We start from the raw sequence: 22335 nt of genomic DNA on the forward strand, positions 1-22335 counted from the left end.
AATTTTTGACAGAAATGTAAGAAATAATTTAGTTGTTCTGATTTTCAAAATATACTTTTTTTTTCATTAAAAAAAATATTTGTACAACCAAACTATTTCTTTAATTTTAATAGAAGGAACAACTAAACAATTTCTTCAAATCAAAGTAACGTTTTTTCAACCGTATAGCAGTGCACAAATTTCTTTGATTCATACAATTTTTCTCCTGGATGTTGATATCTAAAAAAGGGGGATTTGGATAAATATATTTCTGCAAAAAAGGTGAAGAAAAAGGTGAATTTAAGAATTTTTAAATACGACACACGTTGTCTCTTAAAATTATTAATACATCTCATAAATTCGCACATTTTATTTTCTGACTACAATTTTATTTCTTCTCGCACCACGTATCCACGCGTGGAACTTCTTTATTACGCGTATCAGCCACGCTCGATAGTCTTAATCGTCTCGCTCTTCCTAATGACTCGCGAACGCGAGAGATCGCCGGATGTCTCTCGTTCGCGTATCGCGCCCGACACGACATACGTTCTCATGCGTGGCGGAGCGTCATCTCTCGGGATGCATCTCCCCGAGGATTTATTCGCACGCGGCGGGCGATGCGCTCGTGCATTGCGCTCGGGGGCTACCGGGCCGTGCAGAACGTCGAGTATGCGAATTTATCACGCGGTGTACCACTCGCTGCGCGCTACACGGCCGACATCGTAAATCGGTCTGGGAAGTGGTCCAAGCGTTTGGCCGAGCCGTGTCAGCGAAATCGTATAACTTCGACGGGTCGACCCTGTTTGTTGGAGAGCCCGCCCCAGTGGCGTCGAGGCTTCAACGCCACATTGCTGGAAATTTCATCCATCAACGCGATAGAACCCCCGCGTGTCTCACGTCGAACGTGACCGTTTAATTTAGTTTTGTTAACCCTCCGCTTTTCTTAATTCGTTTCACATAGACCTAGACGACTTTTCCCATTTTGCTAATTTTGCCTCAAACTCGGTCATGTAGAAAGTAAAGTAAAAATCGTACGAGTCATATAATTGTATTCTTAAATGTAAAGAGGGTGTGCCAGAATTTTTTCAGATTCTTTATAGTTGAAAATCTTTTGAAAAACAACCGGTTATCCAGATAGTCTGACTAAGCGGCGAAAAATAGGATAGTCTGCGAAGATTCAAGCAGGAGATTGTAAACGAGGCTTTCATAAGATAATTTTATAATAATGAGGCATTAGAAGATCTGACGCTCTTCGCGAATCAAAGCTGCAGAGACTAATAAAATTCTACTTTATCTAACACGAAAGATATATTTCACGCTTCAACAGAATTTCAAAGAGAAATTCAAAGTTGAGAATTAAGAATTTTAAGAGTGGGAGTTTAATGAAATTTGCAAGTGTAACGCCACGCCATTGCGTACCAGCAGACCTACCATGAAGCAAAGAGCTCGACAAGAATGTCGGTCTCGGTAAAACGTGGTAAAGCGCCGATATCAAAGACCAGAAGTCGTTCTGAACTCGCGTCCGGTATAGTTCGTCTTGCGAATCTCAAAGACTTGCGCGACGGAATATCGCCGGCGATTCGCTCGTAAAGTGACGACGACAACAACGACGACGACGACGACGACGACGACGACGACGATGCGAATCGTCAGGCAGACCGATGACGAAAAGCGAATACAGACAGAGAGGAGGAGATGTAGATGAGAACGTAGACGGAGGTGGCGAGATGTTGTCGAGGGAGCGACGATACTGACGACGACGACGACGACGACGACGACGACGACGATGATGGTGGTGGTCGTGGCGGACCAGATGTTTGGCTAATGATGTCAGCGGAATCGTAACTAAAACCGAGGCGGCCCCGGACTTAGCACCGGCTTAGCCTCAGCTTTGAAGGAAAGAGTCTTATTACCGGGGCCTGCACGTGCTGCTCGTGAGCGCGAAACCGTAGGGTAATTGGACCACCCACTCGACACACCAAGAGTGCCACTCTTCGCTCCCTCGCTGCCTCTGCTCTTCCTTCTTTTTTTTGTCCTCCGTCGCCGAGGACGCGAAAACGGCGGCGAGCTTTCGACGAGCAGATAAACTGGAAGTCGCGCGACTTCCAGTCCCGACATTCGCTCTCGCCTGCAACGTTGCACGCGGAAGAAGACGCGAACGCGTGTCCCACGGGCATCGAGAGCGTTGCTCGTAAAGTTATCGCGATTATCGGATAAATGTATGATGGGGCGAATGGTAATGACGGCTGTCTCATATATGTCGATTAAAGATTACAAATGCAAATTATTACGAGACACGTCGCTTGTAGGAGCAGCTCTTGTTGAAAATAAAAATAATATGTACTTAAATAATATATTAGATCCCGGATTATGAAAAAGTATCATCTTGGATATTAGATAAGTTTTTTTAAATTATCCGTTCAATTCTGTTCAATCTTATTAAATCATGCGATATAATTATGTTTTATAAATTTTACTATGTTATTATATTTGTAAAAATTTATAAGTTTGTTAACCCTTAACTTACGAGATGGCCCCATTGGGCCTACATTGAAACTCAACGTTTGTGTTGGTCAACAGAAAGTTTATTAACATACTTAAAATAATAATAAGAATAGTAATAACTTTAATAAGAATAATGCAAGATTGATTATTATTAGTTTTAATTAAAAATAAATGAGTGCCCCAACATCAAAAATATATGGTAAAAATGCTTTTAAGAGTGCTTTTAATGAGTTCTGTTTTATTAGTCTTTGAAAAATAAGGGCCCACGATATTGGAAACGTAACTTTTTTTCACCTCGTAAGTAGTTAATTATTACATTTCTTTATTCCTTTGAAAAATAGCAGCATAATATTTTTACAAAATTTATTATTCCATGGAATATCGATTGGCACTTTATTGCGAATTACTAAATGTTAAATGTTTTTAATATTTTGTTAAATTAATATCGAAGCGATGATGCATCGCAATAGTTTTCTTCAAATTGAATTATTATCGTGAAAAATGAGAGGCCTCGTTTGCGCTTCCCAGTTCTGGTACAATGCGGATTAATTGGACCACCTACGGACAACTGGAGTTGCGACAAGCGGCTCCCTTTTCCAAATAAATACACGCGTGTTGTGCCTCATCTCGGGTAGCGGGAGGGAAGGGCCTTCCGAAAGACGCCGGTACCCCAATCAGTCGAAGCAGCAGGAACGTGTCGTACGAACGAACCGCACCGCATCTCGTCCGTGACACTCGACCCGGAAGACAAGACTGATTTATGCCTGCTGGCTCGCCGGACGGAAATTAGATGGGTTCGTGTCGAGGGATATCACTGCGCTTGTTTGACATTTTTATGCGGTACCGCCGATGCTTTCTTTCGTCTGAGCGCCAGAATGCATGGGAAGACGTTAATTAACGGCATCGTCTAATCGTCCAATTACTAAGCTCGGTTTCAAGCTCAACTAACTTTAAAAAATGAGTCTAAAAAGTTTATGGAATATATAACAAATATATTATATTAAATATTTGTATTCTCATAACACATTCACTTAAAACATTTCGTTAAACCATTAAAAATATATAATATGTAAATTTATAATACTTTAATTCTTTATATAGTAATTAACTTTGAAATAGTCTTAATTATCTTAAAAATACAGATTTATTTTGGGCGGTATAAATCCATAAAAATATTGTTAAAATTGATGTACGTATCTTTGATATATCTTGATTGGATCTATATCAATCTATATTTCCCGATTATTTATTATATATCCTACAATTGAGATGTATCGCAGAATAGGTATGAAGGTTTTTTCCTCTAAACTTGTATATAATAGCTGTTAGTTATAATTTTATTAATGAAGGTACGTATAATGGGAGGTAAAACACGTAAAACACGTCGTAGATAAAATACGAGAAAATTTTCGATCTTTCAGCAGGATTCTACAAACACGTCTTATTGTTATTCTCTAAAGTGTCTAGTCACGCGCCTAATGATGTAAGAAAGCTGATGCGCTTAAACGCGCGGAAAATTTTGTCGGTCCAAACATCTTTTTATGTTTGGAAACTTCGCAACAGTCCGAACGCAGGTATTCCTCGGGAATCAGGCAACCAAATCTGTTCTAAAGGTTTTGCCGAAGAGGGAGGGCGCATGAGGCGAAAGCATTCGTCGGTTAGAATTCCAGAGATCTCGGAAACGGGGCCACCTGTGTGTATATCCGTCCTATTCGTCGTGGGTGGGCCTGTCGGTAATGCGAAACACCGAACTTAGGGTGCAGATCTGACTTAGGGTAGATTTCCGTAGGGGTGGCGTACACGAGCGAGAGGACGAAAGGAAATGCAGCCCAACCACTTAAGAGGCTACTACAAACGTGACGATATGTAGACCAACACGTAGGCAAACTTTCTCGGATTTCTTCCTGTCGACCACCGTGTTAGTCCACGGTCTTTGAGCGTGTGGCGCGAACAAAGCGTTCTTTACTCTCGCAAGTGAGAAATAGTCATTTTTTTAGAAATTTTTAGAATGAAGTAGATCCTTTAAGAAAAAAAGAAAAAACGGAAAGAAACATAAAGATCATTTACTACAAATTATTTACTTGTACGAAATGAAGAGCATTTAATTTGTGAACCCACCTCTGAAAAGTATCGCTACAAAACTTGACAGAAAAAATCATAAATCTTTTTTCATGACGTTTATTTTGTCGAAATGAGGGGAGTGTGCCCGTAGCACCTTTTAACGACCGTATCTAATGCACACAATACAGACACAATTACACCGTTTCTCGCTTTATTAGATCTATTCCGTTCCATAATTTTTCTTATTCTCAAAATAATTGGCTCCTTCGACTGATGGTAAATCGAAAAATTGACCAATTAGAAACGAAGAAAAAAGAGATTATTTATTTTGTAAAATCTCTAAAGGAGTATCGGAATTACAAAACTGGGACTTTAAAGAAAAATTAATGAATACTTTTTTTTAACAATGTCTTTTATGTATTACAAAGTTAGAAGAGAGTTAAAATTCACGCGGTACATACACTATATATACAATTACATTCTAATCTTTAGTAAATCCATGCCGCTTCATAATTTTTCCCTTGCTACTCTCGAAACAATCGGCTCTTTTGATCACTGATAAATCGCGAGATTGTCCAATCTACGCTCCATACAGACGTTTTATCGAAGGGTTAACTGTCGCACGACATTCGGTATTGAGCAATATCTCGCGGTCGCTTATCTTGCCCAGGTCAAAAGTAATATCCGATTTCTCGACTCGAGCGATGAATCACCCAACGACGCTACATTTGTCAGAAAAATCTCGGAATCGGTGCATCCTCGCTTCACTCCCGTAACGCTCGCGAGGATTCCCGTGCATCAGCGACGTTCCCCTATCTCTTCTCCGATCCCACTGATTCCCCTATCCCTTCCCCCTTACGTATAGGTACGTCGCTTCGCCGCCTTCTTCTAATTTTACGAGCCGTTGACTCCCGATCGATGGAACGAACCGTTTCGAAACAGCCGGCCGTTTTCCGCCACGCGCCGTTGGCCGTTCGGTGACGTAATTTTCCCGAAGCGAAGCCGAGCTGTCGCGCGCCGGATAATAAGATCGGGGAATTTGCGAGAGATCGCCGATGTTAATGCGAGTCCGGGGGGCGAGATCGGATCTCCGATCGCCAATCTTCTCTCCGCCATGTACTAACCGACGGTCGTTTTTCCGCCTGTTACAGATCACGAAGCTCAAGATCGACAGTAATCCGTTCGCCAAGGGCTTTCGGGACTCCTCTCGTCTCACGGACTTTGAAAGGTAAGCTCCTTGCTAAGTGACATTAAACGCTGCTGAATTTGACGAAATCTGCGATGATAAAATAATTGGGAATTTATTTCATCAATTAAAATTGATCTGACTCGAACCATTCTGTATTACGTGATGTGTTACAATGTTGTATATTGTGACAGAAATTAATATGTTTATTTAATACTTTAAAAGATATATGTAGCGTGAAATCGAAAATAAGTAGCAAGTTTAAAGATTTCATTAATCTCTTTACGTGAAAGCTTATGTCAAAAGAGGATAAAGGAAAGCCTGGAAACGGATTGGATTTTCATTAAAGTACTTTGCTTGCGATGGCTAACAAAATTTTGAATGACTGTTCTTCCGAAGAATCCCGCTGCTAGAAGACGGTATGCATAATGGAGCAGCTTCCCTTTCAGGGAGACAATGGAGTCAATGCTGGCGGAACAGCAGACGTTGAGGTTTCCACATCGGCTTCCCTTTGAGATGGAGCAGCTCCAGACCAGCGCTGTGAGCAATCTCAGTCTTGAGGAGAAGGCTTTGTGGGCTGCGCGTTCTCAGATGCTGCTGAGGGCGGCGGCGGCCGTGGCTGCCAGTCCTTACTTGGTCAATCCCGCTATGGTTTATCCGGGCGCCTCGGCCGCAGGCACCAGCCATCAGCAGCAGCAGCAGCAGCAGCATCAGCAACAGCAGCAGCAGCAACTGGGCCATCTGTGGTGGATGTCCCAGTCGATCGGATCTACTTTCCTTGCAGCGGCGCATCACCAACAGCAGCTGGTCGCGTCCGGCTCCCAGCAGAATCCGACTGGCCCCGCTGCCCTACCCGACAGACCCCGACCGCTCTACCCGTCGCCCCTTGCCCTGGCCCACCACCGATTCTCGCCTTACCACACGACGACCGTCGCCAAGTCCTCGACGCCGGCTGCGCCGTCGCCGTCGCCGTCCAGAAGGGCTACTCCGTCGCCTACGGATAGTCTCAGCAGGGAGGCCCAAGATCTTTCACCCTCGTAGTCCTTCGTGGTTTTATTAGGAAACAATGGTCGCGATTTTCTTGTAGATGGACTCTAGGTGGAGTTTGAGATATTTTACTAAGACTGCGCGACGAAAGCTGGTTTCTCTCATTCAGAAATGGGGGATTCCAACGTAATCGGAACCGCGAAATTGCATTGTGACTTTTTTATAGAGGAATCTAATTCCTTCCCCATGTGATGAAAGTCAACTTTTCTCGACTGAGACCGGAGCGCGTAGCGATTAATTCGCCTTGCAATATTCGTCTTCTTTCATGGAGAACTGATGAAACTTTTTGTGTGCGGTGAAAGTCGATTTCCACCGTATTATTTTTAAAATAATTCTCATTTTTTTTTAGAGTTCCAGAATTCTTAGCAGTTACAGAATTTTCTCATTAGCAGTGCAATATCTATCTATATGATTAATTATTATGTTTCTTTGTCCTTATTGTGTTATTATTAAGGAGCCGGTCTCCATTTCGTTAGATGGACGAGCAGGATGAACGAGCATTCGCACATTTATATGTATGCGTAACGTGACAAGTAGTTATAAAATGTTTGCGCAAAAAACGGGGATCGATTTTCGTCGCGCGTGTCACGTGTCGCACGGCGTCGGAGGCGTCAGAAGGAGGAGGAGGAGGAGGTCGCTGCGAGCCCGGGGTACTGACGAAACGTACAGAATCCGGCGTGAATAGCTACGATAATTGTGATGCCAAAGGTTGCCGAGTTGGCCGCGGCGAGTGGTCGACGCTCTCCGTCTTTCTCTCGCGCCGCCGCGAAGAGACGGAGCGGAGGAGAGAAACGTAAAGCTCACGCTCTCCGAGAGAGTCTGAATGCTGCCTCTCTCGGCTGAACTCTCGACCTTTGGCGAGCATAGTGGCAAGCACAGGGGACTCGCGCCGTCTCACGTGACTCGGCGATTCCGTTGTCTCCCGACTGGGACCCTGGGACCGAGAGGAGCCCGACGTGTACATATCCTTGCCATGATCAGCGATCGGAAGCGATAGGGTCGCCCGGCGATCCTGGTAGTCAGGATGCATCTCTAAGGACGCACTTTGAAACCGATAAAGAAAATATCGTCCCATAAAAATCTCTCTGCGTTTGCAGAGGATGCCGAAAATAAGATACTTTCAAGTTTATGTTTCGTTTGCCTTTAATTTCGACGTGCATCTTACAGCACCGCAGATTGATCGTCGAGACTCTCAGAGGAAAAAAACTGCAACGATACGCGCCAAATTCAATAACTTGAGCGGAAAGATTTTTGTTGTCTGCCCCCATAGTATTTCTACGTTTTGTCGAAACTGTCACTTTGCAGCTGCGTATTTTTGTACGCAAGAAACGCGGTCACATGCGTCGTTTCAAAGTCGAACGCGCGACCGCGAAGATCACGGTGATCTTCAGCGGGTTGCACGCGCGACACACACGAGCGGATTGTAAATATGTAACCATCCTGATTCTCAAGGCGGCGTAATTGCCGTACATAATACACGTATATGCATCTTTAAGGGCGACTAAAGTCTATTTGTATATAGGTATACATATATCTATTTGCGATATAAGGTAACTACGCCTCTATCTCTTGTAATATAAGCTGTATATTTCGTATCACACGAGCTATTGTTATCGTTATTTATGTTTCAATTCCATACTTCGACGCGGAGTGAGCGCGAAGTGAGCGCGCTGGACGCGACACGTTTTCGACTGAGAAAGGATCTACGAGCCTTTTCGACAAATCATTTTTAGGAGCAGAGGACCTCGACGTTCGGCTGACGTTTCAAGTCGAGCGTGTATAGCGAGAGGTCGAAGAATTAAAAGCATTGAGGATCTCCGAGCGACACTTCGCGCGTTCTCCGCGAGCACCTAAAGGATTATTATCGCCGCGGCGATTAGTGTTAGTGTAGAGCGTTATATTGTTAATGCTTGTGTTGTGAAGAACGCATACACCTATTGCTGTGCAAGCTGCTCCCTTGTAAATAAACCCTAATAAACTTCTTGTACCGAATATCTCCGCGTTCCGCCGTTCCGAATATTCCCCCGTTGCTCATCGTGCATCTCTTTCACGTTCCACTCGTTCCCAAAAAATTGTCCCGTTCAAATTACAAAAGTACTTGGAAAAAAAAATTACAGAGAGTTAATCGCATTTTTTACCACCTATTCGTAAGAATTTAATCCAGGATGATTGGTGGGTGGTACTGAAGCATACATCATCGTTATCATATAATTAACTCATAAATAACAAACACATTTCCTTCTCTCTCTTGTAGATTATTTATCGTCGCGCCGCAGATATTATCCTACGGACAAATCGCTCGAGTATCTACTCTCTCATCCTTGGCGTGGGTAAATCTGATGTGATCGAGGTAAGGAACTATTATTCGCAGTGATTCTGCTTGAGCTGGCGTGTACACGCTTAGGCAAATGTCGGTTCTGTATGGTTAACCGGCTACAGGATGCCCCGTTTAAAGGCATCATCACGCGATCCTCGAGCCAACCATGCGATTAGGGGATGAAGGAGTCACCATTTGCTGGAAATGCAAGCCGGCGAGACCGACTGATCGTCGACGTGGTCACGAGATCGCTTTCGCGTCATCGTTCTCGCCGGGCATTTTTGTTAGCGCGAGTGACACGCGTTTATCGCAATAAAGAATTAATTCTATTTTAATTACATGTATATATATAAATTTTTTTTAACAATGTATTTTTTGCTTTTATTGAAATATTTTACAATTTTGAAAGCAAACACATTAGAATTTCTATTTTTATAGTATTGTATATATAATATAAATATTAAATATACAATATAATAATATTATTGTTGAGTTGGAACAAAAGTTCTTGTAGTGGTACACACGTGATTCTGATAAAATAAATCTATGCACAAATATCTAAACACACTGTTTTCGAATTTCAACTTAAACAATGCTACAAACTTTCGTTCCAATCCACCATTATAATATCAATATCACATATCATATATATTTCATTCTATATATTGCATTTAAAATTCTCATAAATTACACGGCTTGTTGAGCAATTTCTTTAGCAAATTTCTAACAAGCTGCTTTTTATCACCATTACAATTTATATATATTTAATTTATCTCTCATCCGTTAATTCGCGAACACACATGAAAGCTATAACTTTCACTGCGTCGGCAATTGAAATAATTAATTAGTATACTAAAGTAGGATTAAATTTATCGTTCGGCGAGATATTCGCTTTATTAATACATCGGGCGATCATCGTGTTGTAAAGTGGGCAGGATGAATACATTTCCGTCGTTATGGCCGTATCGGGCGGGCATTAGGCATGAATAGACGTGCGGCCGGCCGGCCGGTCGATCCATCCTTCGGTCGTAAATCACGCGTCGCGTTCGGCACGAAAGGGCGACGGGATCCGGTATTAGCGGCGGCGTCGAGAGGAGTGACACGGTGAGAGCGTTACGACGAAAAAGGGAAAAAGCGGCGCAACGTCTCGTCGTCGTAAACATCGAGTATGTCCGGCCTCTTGATTAGGGGCGTCCCCTCCCATCGTGTCGCCGTAAAGCACGCGATTGCGATCGCGCCCTCGGTAAAAAGAGACCAGGAACGACCAGGCGCGTGAGTCGCCTCTGCTCATTAAAGTGGAGCACATTTTGCCGCGCGAGAGAGAACGATTTTTGATGGGAACATCGTTTACAAAAAAATTTATCACGGGGAAGTACAAGACGTCTTAATCGTTCGAATATTCTTCACGCGTATTTTGGATTCTCTTTGACTTGAGGACTTGTGATCGTCACTTGGCGTCGGTTATATTAAACTATGGAGTAGACTGTGACTTAAATTTTAGATTATCACGTATAAATTTGTCGTATAAAGTATTACGGAGAAGTTTCAATAATTTCGCGACGTATTATTAGTTCACTTGGAAGATTATCTCTCTGATTTCGCGCTCGAGAGAAATGTTCAGACGTTTCATTTTCTTCTAGCGCCGGTTCCGTGATTTTGATTACAGCCATGTAATTTCGCGCAAGAACGACGCATTATCGCAGGTGAATTGTTCGACCGAGTTTGGACGATCTTTTGCAGGATACACGGGAGAACCGTCGCCGTAGTGTCCGGAGAGCCGGCGCGGCGGTAGCGTTTTAATGCGGAATGAAGGCATTATAAACCCATTAGAGAGCCGGTGGGCGAGTCCAGGGTCCAACTTGCGTGCGAATGTGCGCCCATCGCCGCCGCTCTTTATTTGAATACACAAAACATTAACGGCCTTGCTCGTCTCGCCGCCCTTCATTCGCTCTGCGCCGGTACAATCCTTGGCGCCGATCCCCCGTTGGCATCTTTTCGTGACTCATTTTTTCTCAAACCGTCTGTTCAGTTTATTTTTCTCAGTAAATTTCTTAATTTCACTTGAAATTTGCGTGACTTTACACTCGATGAAAATATTAATGACAGACGTATTGGATACACGGTCGAGAATTTCTTATCTCAAGTAAATACATCTTGAATTATATAATAATTTATTAATTCAAAAAAATAATTACGTGTAACTATAATTTTTTTTCTTGATCGAGATAATATTTTGTTGAAACAAAAAGTTATTGTTACAAATACGTATTTTTTTTTAAATTAATAAATTATTATTCAAGAAAATGTATTTACTTCAGACAAGAAGTATTTTTTGCAGTATTACTATAAGGGATTATAGATTCCTAGTCAGTCAAAAGCTGGACTGTTTTTCAATATATTTTAAATAAATTTTTATATAAAAAGGTAGATATATAATATGTTTCTATTTTGAGAATACATTCCTTTAAAAAGTTAAGAGTCGAAACTTTAAAACAATACTTTTAATGACATTTAGCAATGCATCATAGCGGTTTTTTCTAATATTTAATTTTTTTTAAGTAACACGAAGAAAAAGGAAAATTCCCAATATGTTTAATTTCGTACTATAACCGCAACCACTACCGAAACCGCAACGATTGTGGTTTTTTGCGGTTTTTGATTCATTAGAGTCCTATAATTTTTTAAAATGATTTTATTCCCTAAAACACCCTTTCCCTTTTTCCCAGTTCTACCAGTTTGATGATCAGGCTCTTTACGTTTATTTTCCGAACTTCTACATCTTACGGTTACTCGTTAAAGTAATACACCCCTTCAGCTACGATGTACAACGTGCAGAGCTTCGTTTCTGCTTGTAATTTTTCGTATTTGTTGCATTCCTCCTCGCCTCAAGACGCACTCATCCTTACTTCGTACCTTATTATGTTAATTTCTACTCTACAATCTAATTCCCTGTGTGTAGAATAGCCGGAGGGGAGATTCGTATATTCCAGAATATATATAATAAACTTTGCTCTTCCTTTTTGTCGCTCTTCTAGGCAGACTCCATTTGTCTCCCTTCCTTCTCATTTCTCTCTCTATCTCTCTCTCGTCTCCTCCCACCCTTCTCTTCAGAGCGATACTGCGTCAGTCTTAATAACAACTTGCTTAACCGACTCGTGGTACTGCTCATCCAGCGTGTCTGTTAAATCGTTAATTACCCCCGCGAGAAGGTAAAGCCGGAGAAAGAATGGCTGGCAAGAGAAAAGAGATTGAATGAAAAAGAAATTTAGAGAGAACAAACGCAGGGAGCGTCGTCAAAAGCAACGGTTAGAAAAGGGATGAACTCTTGTCGCACTCACGCTCTGTTCTCCGTTTCGCTCTATATTCTTTTGTAATCTTTGGAATTTCCTGACCGATTCAGGACCACTTTATTGTGCGTTTGAGAGTCAGAGGAGTACAAAAAGGGCTGCCGAGAGAAAGTGCAAAGAAGAATAAACGAAGGGGGCGAGAGAAGTAAGAGTCGATTTGCCCAATTTACTCAGTAATGTTTTGCCGAAAATTAACGAGCTGCAAGAGAAACAACAGAATGGGGAATGTGGGGGTGAAAGGAGAAGCAGGGGTGCTAGCGTCTAGCACCGACATTAATTACGTCGGTTGCCACAGGTGCCAACAACCTGATTATCAGATCTCGATCGAATCCCGATCGTCTGTTCGATTACGTCGGTGTCTCAAACGCGGGCGGGGTACCAGCCCCCTTCCGTCGGTATCTCGAGCTCGCCGAGGTTCGTAACTTTCATCGACTTCTCCCTGAATCACGTGTCAATGGAAAGTATATTAATCTTATTACGTGAAATTATCAAGGAACGGAAGAAGTATCCGTTTTATTGAAAATTGGTATTGCTAAAATTATTATTATATATTTTTGTATCGAAAATTTTCTGATTAAGGAAAACTAACTTCAGAATCCATCGAAGATTAGTAGTTATTGCATCTCTGAACTATGTGGCGTTCTATGTAAATATACTACTACAAAATTGCTTTTCGGCATCAATTTATGTTTTCGGCAATTTCAGTTTTAAATTTATTAGAACCTTTGAAAATAAGGGGAAAAGATTTATTGGTAGAAAGCGCCTTTACAAACAAGAAACAGAAAGAAAGGGCAGTTTTTATCCGGCTTTCGGACACGAAAAGAAAAGAAATTTTCCTTTAATCCGTCGTAGTCCGTTTCTTTCCCTACTTTCTCAGTAGTTCAACTAAACCATTGACTGATAGTATTTTCAAAAGGGCTTTTCAAAGGGTTTTTCAACTCTTTAGAAATCTGAATAAATTCTGGTGCACTCATTCAACATTACAGGATACGATTTTACAGTTGTTCCAAACCCGAAACGTTTTTCACTTTTTTGTACGTGTCCGAATTTGAAGCGGAATACTTCAAAATTGAAAATTCACCTGGATCTTGAAATCCCCGATTGGGTCACGGAGAGTTGAGGATCGTATTTGCGATCGGGGATGTGCTCCGCGGAATGTAATGGCGAAAGAGATCGCCCTAAAATAAAATGGCGGTCCGGCGATGCCACTGGTATCGATTGGATGCCGTACATACGTACATACGTACGTGCACGCGTGTGCACAGCCGCCGCCACTGCCGCTTGGTCGCGATCCGCGTAGGTGCGGGCAGGGCGCCGCCGTTTCCTGGAAACGTCCTGCGTACGGGGGATGATGGCACTCGACGAAATGGCACCCAGTCGGCTGGTTATTAACCATTGCGCGTCGTCCGCGCGCATTCGCTTAAGCACGTATTAATTGATCGAATTAATTTGCCGACGCGCGCTGGGCGCCGTGAAGCTCCGCGGGGAGTCCCCGGGATTCGGGAGCGAGACACCTGTCGTCGACAACCCCGTCGCGTTACGTTGGCGCATTTGCTGACGACCACGCGGAAGATCGAACGTATCAAAAAAATCGACGGACGATTAATAGCGTTTCTAAAAATCGCGCGTTTTAATCTGCAATTTTCTGCACGGAAAAAGAAAATAATTTTGCCAAAGTATCGAAAAGTTCAATTAGATACGAATTTGAAAATAATTTTGTTAGGACACTTGAACCGATTGAGAGAAATGCCAAAATTTTTCTTCGTAGTTATTTCGATAGTCCATTATTATTTTCACACCTGTATTCAGCTAAATTTTTATGCATTTCAGCAAAATCCTTTCGTGCACGTCAGCTGCGGCACGCGATAGCGAGGGTAAAATGAAAGTGATAACGTTATCGCTTCGACCCGAAAGCCACTTATGCGAAAACTACACGATTTTACTGCTCCACGATAGATTATTCTAAACTGGCGAATAGAGATACGGGCGCATAGACGATTGACTAATTGCCTGTGCATTTTAATTTACAAACGTAATTTGGACTAAATGTAAGAATGCGCAAATTTAACAAGTTACTAATCGTAAATGGAGCAAGTTGTTAAAAAGCGACAGCAGCTGGCCGTCCGTCGCGCTGTAATTCATTTGTCGCGTTATTGCCGCAATTGATTTTGACTTTTAGTATCTCATTACTTTCTACATTTTTGTACACATGCGGCAGGTAATGGCCGCGCGCGTTACACGGCCTTAAACAATACTACTAAGAAACTCATAAATCGTCGATAGTTAATTAAATCCTAAGCCGCTTGCGACGTCAAATGATTCGAAAAAGCCGTCTTTGAGATACGCATCGGCAATTTCGCGCTATAAGGGGGCTCATTATTAGTAAGACTTCCTCTCTGTGGATACAGACGAATCGCGATCGGTTCTTTTTAACGACGCTCTCGTCAGCAACCGAGAAAGAAAGAGAGAAAGAGAGGGCCTAGTCCTCGTTAGAGCGGACTTACGCGACACCCGAGCTAGGTAAGTTAAGAATAAGCGAGAGAGCCTGTGGATAGTATGAGTGCCACTCGACTACCGAACGGCCGGAAAGAGAGAAGAGTGGACGTAGAGAGGAATGGAGAGAAAGAAGTCCTCGAAAGAGAGGCGAAATCCGAGCCGACCCCGGGGGAGCTCTCGCACTCCTTTCTCTCTCCCTTTTCCATCTCCGCCGGATAGAGGCACCTCTATTCGTTCGTTCATTCATTCGTTCGTTCGTTCGTTCGTTCGTTCGTTCGTTCGTTAGTTCGTCCGCTCGTTCTCGAGCGTGCGCTCGCGTGCACGGACCTACCGCGCGTCGCCGCTAATCTCGATTTACAGCTGGAAGGAAAATCGATCGTACTCGACATCCAATCGGGTATATCGGAATCGGATTCCGATACTGGCTGCCGCGAACCCGGTCAGTCTCGCGGGTTTTTTTTTCTTTTCTTTTTTTCTTTTCTCACAGAGTGGCCTTTTCCCTCGTTTTTTCGACAAAACTCGATTCGGAAACGATCCTCCTCCTAAATAATTGCGTTAACCAATCGGGAAACGGGGGAGGATCAGATGCGTGAGAAATATTAGTTCGTGTTATTATATATTCTGATATATATTTTTAACTATTATTTCATGTTTTTGCTTTAATCTTCGATAATTTCAATAAAAACGTACATGAACAAGCAAGTTCTTAAATTAAAAGTACTGTCTTTCCAAATAATTTTATAATCGTAATAATTTTTTAATTTTTAATTTTAAATTAAATTTCACGTAAATTCGAATGTAATGAAATCTCGTTTAGTACGTCGCAAAAAATCACTTTCAACATTTCAAAATTATGTGAGAAGAGATCAGTTTTTTACGCTTCTTTCCCCGGGGAAATTGTACGGGCTTATTCCCCGATCTAAAAGCGTACGCGGCATTTTTTTTCCTTTTTTTTTTCGGTGCGCCGTTTAACGTGCGAGCGGCGCAGTCGTTAAAATTCGGTCGGCACGGTGAATGATTTACTACTGTTTGACACGCGGAAAGTTTGCGACGGCGGTGGAGACCAAATAAGCGCTCGGAAATCGCGCGACGGATTCGACGCTTCGGCTCCTGAAAAATTCAAACGGCCCCGCCGGTGGATTTCGAGCGCCATTAGGGTCGTAAACGTCGATAAGCGGAACATACGATAAATTAAGGACAATGGATCTGCGGATAAATAATAAATCTCGGGCGCGCGCGATTAAGCGGACCCGCTTTTAGCCGGGGCGACTACGGTGCGGAAAACGCGAGCGGTTACCCGCGTTAAATCTACCTTTTCACGGGCGATTCGATTCGTGTCGTGCCACAGGCCCCCGCTACCTGCTGAGAGTATCTTGTAGTACGCCCTTTTGAATAGAACGTAATCCGAATGTCGTGAATGATCGATCATACTCTTGACTTGAAAAGGAAGTTAGCTGCTAGAGTCTATCATTGTCCGTTTCGATGCTGCCACCCAAGTGGCTCCACAATTTTCCGTGGCTATCGCGCGATTATTTTATTTTTCAAGAAATTTTAATATCTTCAAGTAATGCGTTACGCAATCAAATTTGACGAAATCAAAGTTACAATATAGCACAGAAGTTACAATATTGCGAGCGTAGGAACTTGGATCAAGAAAAGGAGAGGGGGATGGTTTCAAAATCGTGTGTTAAAATTAAGATGTGTATTCTTTTTTTTTTTTAATTAACATTAGTAGAATTCGAAGAAGATAATAGTATGGCACAAAATAATAATTTCTGTCATAAAATATTTCTTATAATTATATAGAAATGAAAATCTTGGAGAGTATGTAAATTACAAAGTATAAAATTCTATCGTAATTACAGCTATAATACTAATTTTTGTAACTGTGAATTCGAATTACGTGGCACACATCTTTCATAACTTTTTTTTTTTTTTGTACAAAACTTACAATCTGCAAAAATTTGAGTGCAAAAGTAAGTCGAGCGATTCCGACCGAGTCTTTGTAGCGGAATCAAAGATGGCATGTAGCGCTCTTCTGGATAATCCCCGAGCTTGACAATGGATTGGCGTGCCTGTGAAAATATTTGGAGTCCTGCGACAGATTCCTGAATTGTGATTCGACCGGTGCGACGTTCCCCGCCCTTTTCAAAAAGATTACGAGACGACGGGAAAAGAGAAACGACGGAGAATAAAATAAGCCCTTATGGTCCTTGATTCACCGCGTAATCCTGTGTTCGAGGTTGTCACCGGTGGGAATCATGATCGATCGAGCTCAGGGATTTTTCTTGATTTTCTGGGAATATCACCTCGTCGATCATGAACGATCGTTCGAGTTGAACTTGAGTGTCAGAATTAACCAAACTCCGCGTATTCACACAATGATCGAACAAACGTACGGGAAAATATCTCTCGAAATGAATAAAAATAAATAGTAAAGTTTGAAAATTACCTAAAAATATAGAAAATACGTCTTGTTTGTAACACAATTTTAATGCAATGTAAAAACAAGAGAGTAATCTAGACTTCTATTTTTTTTAACATCTAATGAGTGGATTTTTATTGCAGTTGTGTTAATTTTAGTTACATCGTTATTATATTATTTCATATTAATTATTAAAATTAATTGGAGCAACGAGAAAAGGAAAGACTCGACAGTTCACGCGATTACAAAGTCGCAAAGGTGAGAATTATAGTATCAGTTTCTAAGCGTCGATCGGGCGGATTAAGGAAAAAATCTTCGGTTCGACCGGGTCTAGGGGATCGCCGACACCTTGTCCAAATATTTGGAATCACCTCGCGGCCGGGTGACACCGGAGGAAAAACGCACGACTAACCCGTGACGAAATGTACGACTGCAGGTGGCCCACAGATGCTGGGGGGGGGGGGGATTATGGGGTTTATTCCCCAGCGGGATATTGATCCCATTGTACCGCGGCTATGAAGCGAGCGACTCTCGTCGAGTCTCTCGTTGCTCTCGGCTTCCTCCGAGATGAACCCGAAGACGGGAGAAGCGTGTTCACTCTCATCTCCATGTCGGATCTCGTAATTTATGGAGAATAGTGTCCTTACACTTATTTTTTTATAGATTGGTCGTTCGTATTTATAGCCATTATAGATAATACGATTTATTTTAGATCACGTCACATACATTGCCATTTATCTTGATCCGTTTATCTTTGCATTTTAGTTCGCTCGCAGTAATGACAAGCGCGCGCAATTCAAGCATACGAAGTATACATTTATATAAAAAAATTCTGAAAGTAATGCAACGAATGCAACAACGCGAGTCCGCGGGGGAAGTTATGTAACGAGCGCTAAATCCACGTAGCCGTTACGCAGGATGCGCAATACTTTATTGTAGAAAAACACGATACTTTATTACTACGCATCTAATCGCATCACGGTCACATCTTTCATTCGCATGAAAGCGAGTAATGTTAGATTTCATTCGAACATTTGGATCCGCCGTTGCCTCTGTCGTTAGCCATCAGTAATTTTTTTGCAACGGACTCGGACTAAGAATCTCGAAAGGGACATCCGTTAATGCGATTATTTTGTAACAATCGACAATCTTCAAGGATATTGACTAATTTATTTACGTAGCAATCCGCGTAGCAGATTGCACGATTGCTATTTGCAATGCCGCGCGCTCGTTGTTTAACAATACAATAGGAGCTATCCGAGAAATCCCCGAGAGCGGCGCGATCGCGTGAGCTTGATTCGCTCGTAAATCGAAGCCGAGGAGATCCGTGATCGAGGTAACCGCTCCGCGATTTCGATCTCGACGCTCGAGCGATTTCGATGGTGGCGAATCAAGCGTCGGCAGGAAGGAAGCTGCCAATTTGCACCGCGCACGCCACGTCAGGACACGGATAACGGGGATGTCCTTCGGCTCCTCCTACTTCACGCTCCTTCGAGCAACGATGATTGGCCTGAGCGCGCAGGCTCCTCTCGCAGGTAAGAATCGCAACTGCACTCGTCGATGCGAATCCGAAGGCGACCGATTCTCTGAATTTCTGCACGCTACACGGATAAACTGCGAAGAGAAAAAAGTTCATTAGAAAATACATCTCAATATTATAAACTTGAATGTAGATCGGCAATAATTATTATATTACTGATCTTAATTTTCCATTTTTTAGGTTTGATTTTTATTTAGTAACGAAACTTGTTAAATTAATTTCTTTTTGCTTATTTAACGTATATCGCGTTTGGTTTGCATAGATATCTAACATATATTTCGACTTTCGCAAACGCGAAATATAGTTTCCGAGTTTTATTTGGCCGGACGCAAAACAGACGAATTTATATCCGCAAACAACATTTACGTAAGGTCATTCCGATATGCAGATTGATTTCGAAGAGTAACGCGAGAGTAGTAGAGATAAACCATGAGCGTTTGATTATATTTGTGGAGCGTACAGTGTCCTGCTAGGGGTTGCCGGTGCGCCTTTTGGAAAATAAGCTGTCACATATCGTCACTAAACGCGAGAGGGGGAGCGGATAGGATAGAAATAAAGGGGAATAGTGTATTAGGCTTTAGTTATTCCCCATATCGAAACATTACTTCCCCATGATATCCTCCGTATTATCCGCGGCCGTCGTGTGCACTTAGGGGAAAGCGGCAGCACACGTATATGTATATTTAAAGCGTCGCTCATTTTTCATTGTCTCGTCCTGTGTGTGCTCATACGTTATCCTTCACCTCAATTTTTGGGACTATTGACTTTTTTTAGTCACCGCTTTCCTATCTTATGTAGTCACATTTGACTATAACAGCGATATTTGTTTGTACACTGTTTGAATACTTGTATACAATATGGCATTCTCTCCCTCTCTTGATCATATAGCGATACCCCTAAGCTTAAATAAGTTAGAATCAAAAAGTATATATATGTATATATCGATTCCGTTAGACTATACACAGTTTCGTTCGTACTTAGAAATTTCGCGTATTATTCTACTTAATACATCGTAATAATAATAATAATAATTAAATTAAATTAAGTAATAAATAAAAATAAATTAAATTAAAAATTAAATTTAAAAAATTAAGAAAGATATAGGGTCTTTATCGTGGCTGATACAACATTGATATTCTATTAACCCCCAAATTATTATTATGAGTATTCCGTGTCCGATCGATTTCTATTGTAAAAGTTTTTTGAAATTTTGAAGACTCTCTCACTTCTCTCAAAAATCTTATCTTACCCCTTTTTAAAAAGCTTCTATGAAGCGATCAAGGTCGTAAATAACTCTTTACCTAATTTGTGATCGATAATTAAATTATATTACTTACATTTCATTTTTTTCCAAAATAACGTTGTTTGAGAAATTTAAAAATTATGTTCATTTTTAGAGATTTTTTAATCACTTTAAATAAATGAAAAGTGATTGAACGCGAGCTATCAATAATTGTATAAAGTATTTTTTTATATGGTATTCGTTATTTAGCCGGATTATAGAATTGCGAAACTATCGGGATTGTGCAAGAATCGAAAAGAAAATCTTCCGCGACGGGACCCTTCGCGGAAGAGCGATGTCCAGCCGCGGCGGACTTTCCGTTCGTTACACTTGGAAGGGCGCAAACTATATCAGGAAACGCGGCAATTGTCCTGTCGTGAGGAGAAGAGCTGTTCGGCCAAGGCGCGCAACACTCGACACGCAACTAACAGGAACCCGATAATTCGTGCGATCCGCCACGATCGGCTCGTGAAATCACCTGGAATCACTTTCGCGCGAGCCTCTCTCTTGCGAAGTCAGTCCGTCAAACGAAACCGTTGTTAACCGTCAATCCCATCGCATTATACATATAAAAAAGACATAAAATATATACAACAACGTTTCGAAGAATCTTGGAAAATTTTTCATACGAGCGTCAATTTTGAATATCATCGAGCGATTATTTACATTCGGCAATTTATTGAAGTGTTTATTTCGTAATTCTCAAATGAATAAGCTGTGTTCTTTATTTGGGAACAAACGGTTCATAGTCCTCTGCCTTTTTGAGTAGAGAGGGATCCGAGAAGATTTTTCCTTCTTTTTACATCCGAAGTATTCTCGGACACATCCAACCTTTCCGCGAAGTTGAATAACTTCCATCTGCCGTGCTTGAAAATACTTATGAAGAAACCGCCTTAATTCCTAACAACTGGAGCGTGGATGCTCACTGATTGTTTGTCGCGGGCGACACACGCGATACGGAATCCTGTTATCCGGCCGGCTGATTTTCAACCGGGGCGAGAGGAGCATCCTCGCCCTGCTCTCGCGTCTCAGCAGCTACACACGGAGTTTAATTAAGCGTTGTACCTGAAGTGAAATGCACGGAGAAACAACAACGGCGGTTATCTAAAGCCCAGCACGTAAATTACAGGTAAAGGCACAAGACGTTCGAGAGAGAGAGAGAGAGAGAGAGAGAGAGAGAGAGAGAGAGAGAGAGAGAGAGAGAGAGAGAGAGAGAGAGAGAGAGAGAGAGAGAGAGAGAGAGAGAAGATTCTAGTTCACGCTCGCTGCCAGTAATTAACTCGGAGGGACGCTACAGTTCCTTCCGCCAAACGCGTCCATTTGCTCGTCCTTTTACTACAGAATTGTTTAACTGACACCACCCGCCCATGTTTCACCATATCGATCGCACCTTTGCGTTACCATTACGTTCTTTTATCTCGCAAATTTTTAGAACTTTGAAATCTTCGAAAGGAATTGGAAATCTTCGGACAGATTGATAAGTTCAAAAAGAGAACTGTAAAATATTTGAAATTAAAATAATTATAAATGACACGCTTGTAATTTTTATTACGATATATCAGACACTGAACCAGCATTTAAGAAATGGGGCAGCATTTAAATAATAAAGAATACGAGTAATTATGTAAAGTATATGGAGCACGCTTCAGATAGGACCTTTCCTGTACGAGAGCAAAACTGCTTTTATTAAAGAATTATGCCAACTGACTGTCAGCTGTCTCTCTGCGACACATATACGCGCTTCTGTTGAGCGCGTTGGCAGCAGAGTGACAATCCGGTATCGCCGAAGGAGAAATTACCGTCGAACAGGTGCGCGAAAGCCCAAAAAATGAAGCGTGCAAGTGCGGTTCCGCGGAACCGGAGCCCATTCCGGAGTCCCAACATCATTCGGTCGACACGCGAAACCAACTTAAACACAGATGTATCCAGTTCCTTTCGGGTTGTGTCAAACCCTAATTTCGCGTCCATCCTTTTGCGAGGATTCCAATTAGTAAGGGTACAGGTACTTTTATTTCTCGGTATCAAGTATACATTAACAGCGCATGTTGTTTTCAAGAAATATCGAAAGGGATATTCTACACTGTGAAAAATGATTTTATTATATCAACAAGACTTATATGATTGAGTTTTGATAAAACCAAGGATTTCTG

The 22335-nt window shown here is 41.9% G+C and overlaps 1 protein-coding gene across 4 annotated transcripts in view; it reads left to right on the plus strand.

The window, feature by feature from the left end:
• Window positions 1–8772, plus strand: part of LOC105202625 (T-box protein H15) — a 53504-nt gene extending 44732 nt beyond the window's left edge. For 2 of the 4 annotated variants that reach the window (XM_039458813.1, XM_011171213.3), the window contains 2 exons: window positions 5697–5773; window positions 6169–8772. In XM_039458813.1, coding sequence (XP_039314747.1) covers window positions 5697–5773; window positions 6169–6772 — 681 coding nt within the window. In that variant the 3' untranslated portion in view covers window positions 6773–8772. The remainder of the gene's footprint in view (window positions 1–5696; window positions 5774–6168) is intronic. The other 2 variants (XM_039458814.1, XM_026132026.2) reach the window with 1 other exon arrangement.
• The last annotated feature ends 13563 nt before the right edge of the window (window positions 8773–22335 follow it).

The sequence above is a fragment of the Solenopsis invicta genome, chromosome 16 (genome assembly GCF_016802725.1).
Source record: "Solenopsis invicta isolate M01_SB chromosome 16, UNIL_Sinv_3.0, whole genome shotgun sequence".
Classification (NCBI taxonomy): Eukaryota; Metazoa; Arthropoda; class Insecta; order Hymenoptera; family Formicidae; genus Solenopsis; species Solenopsis invicta.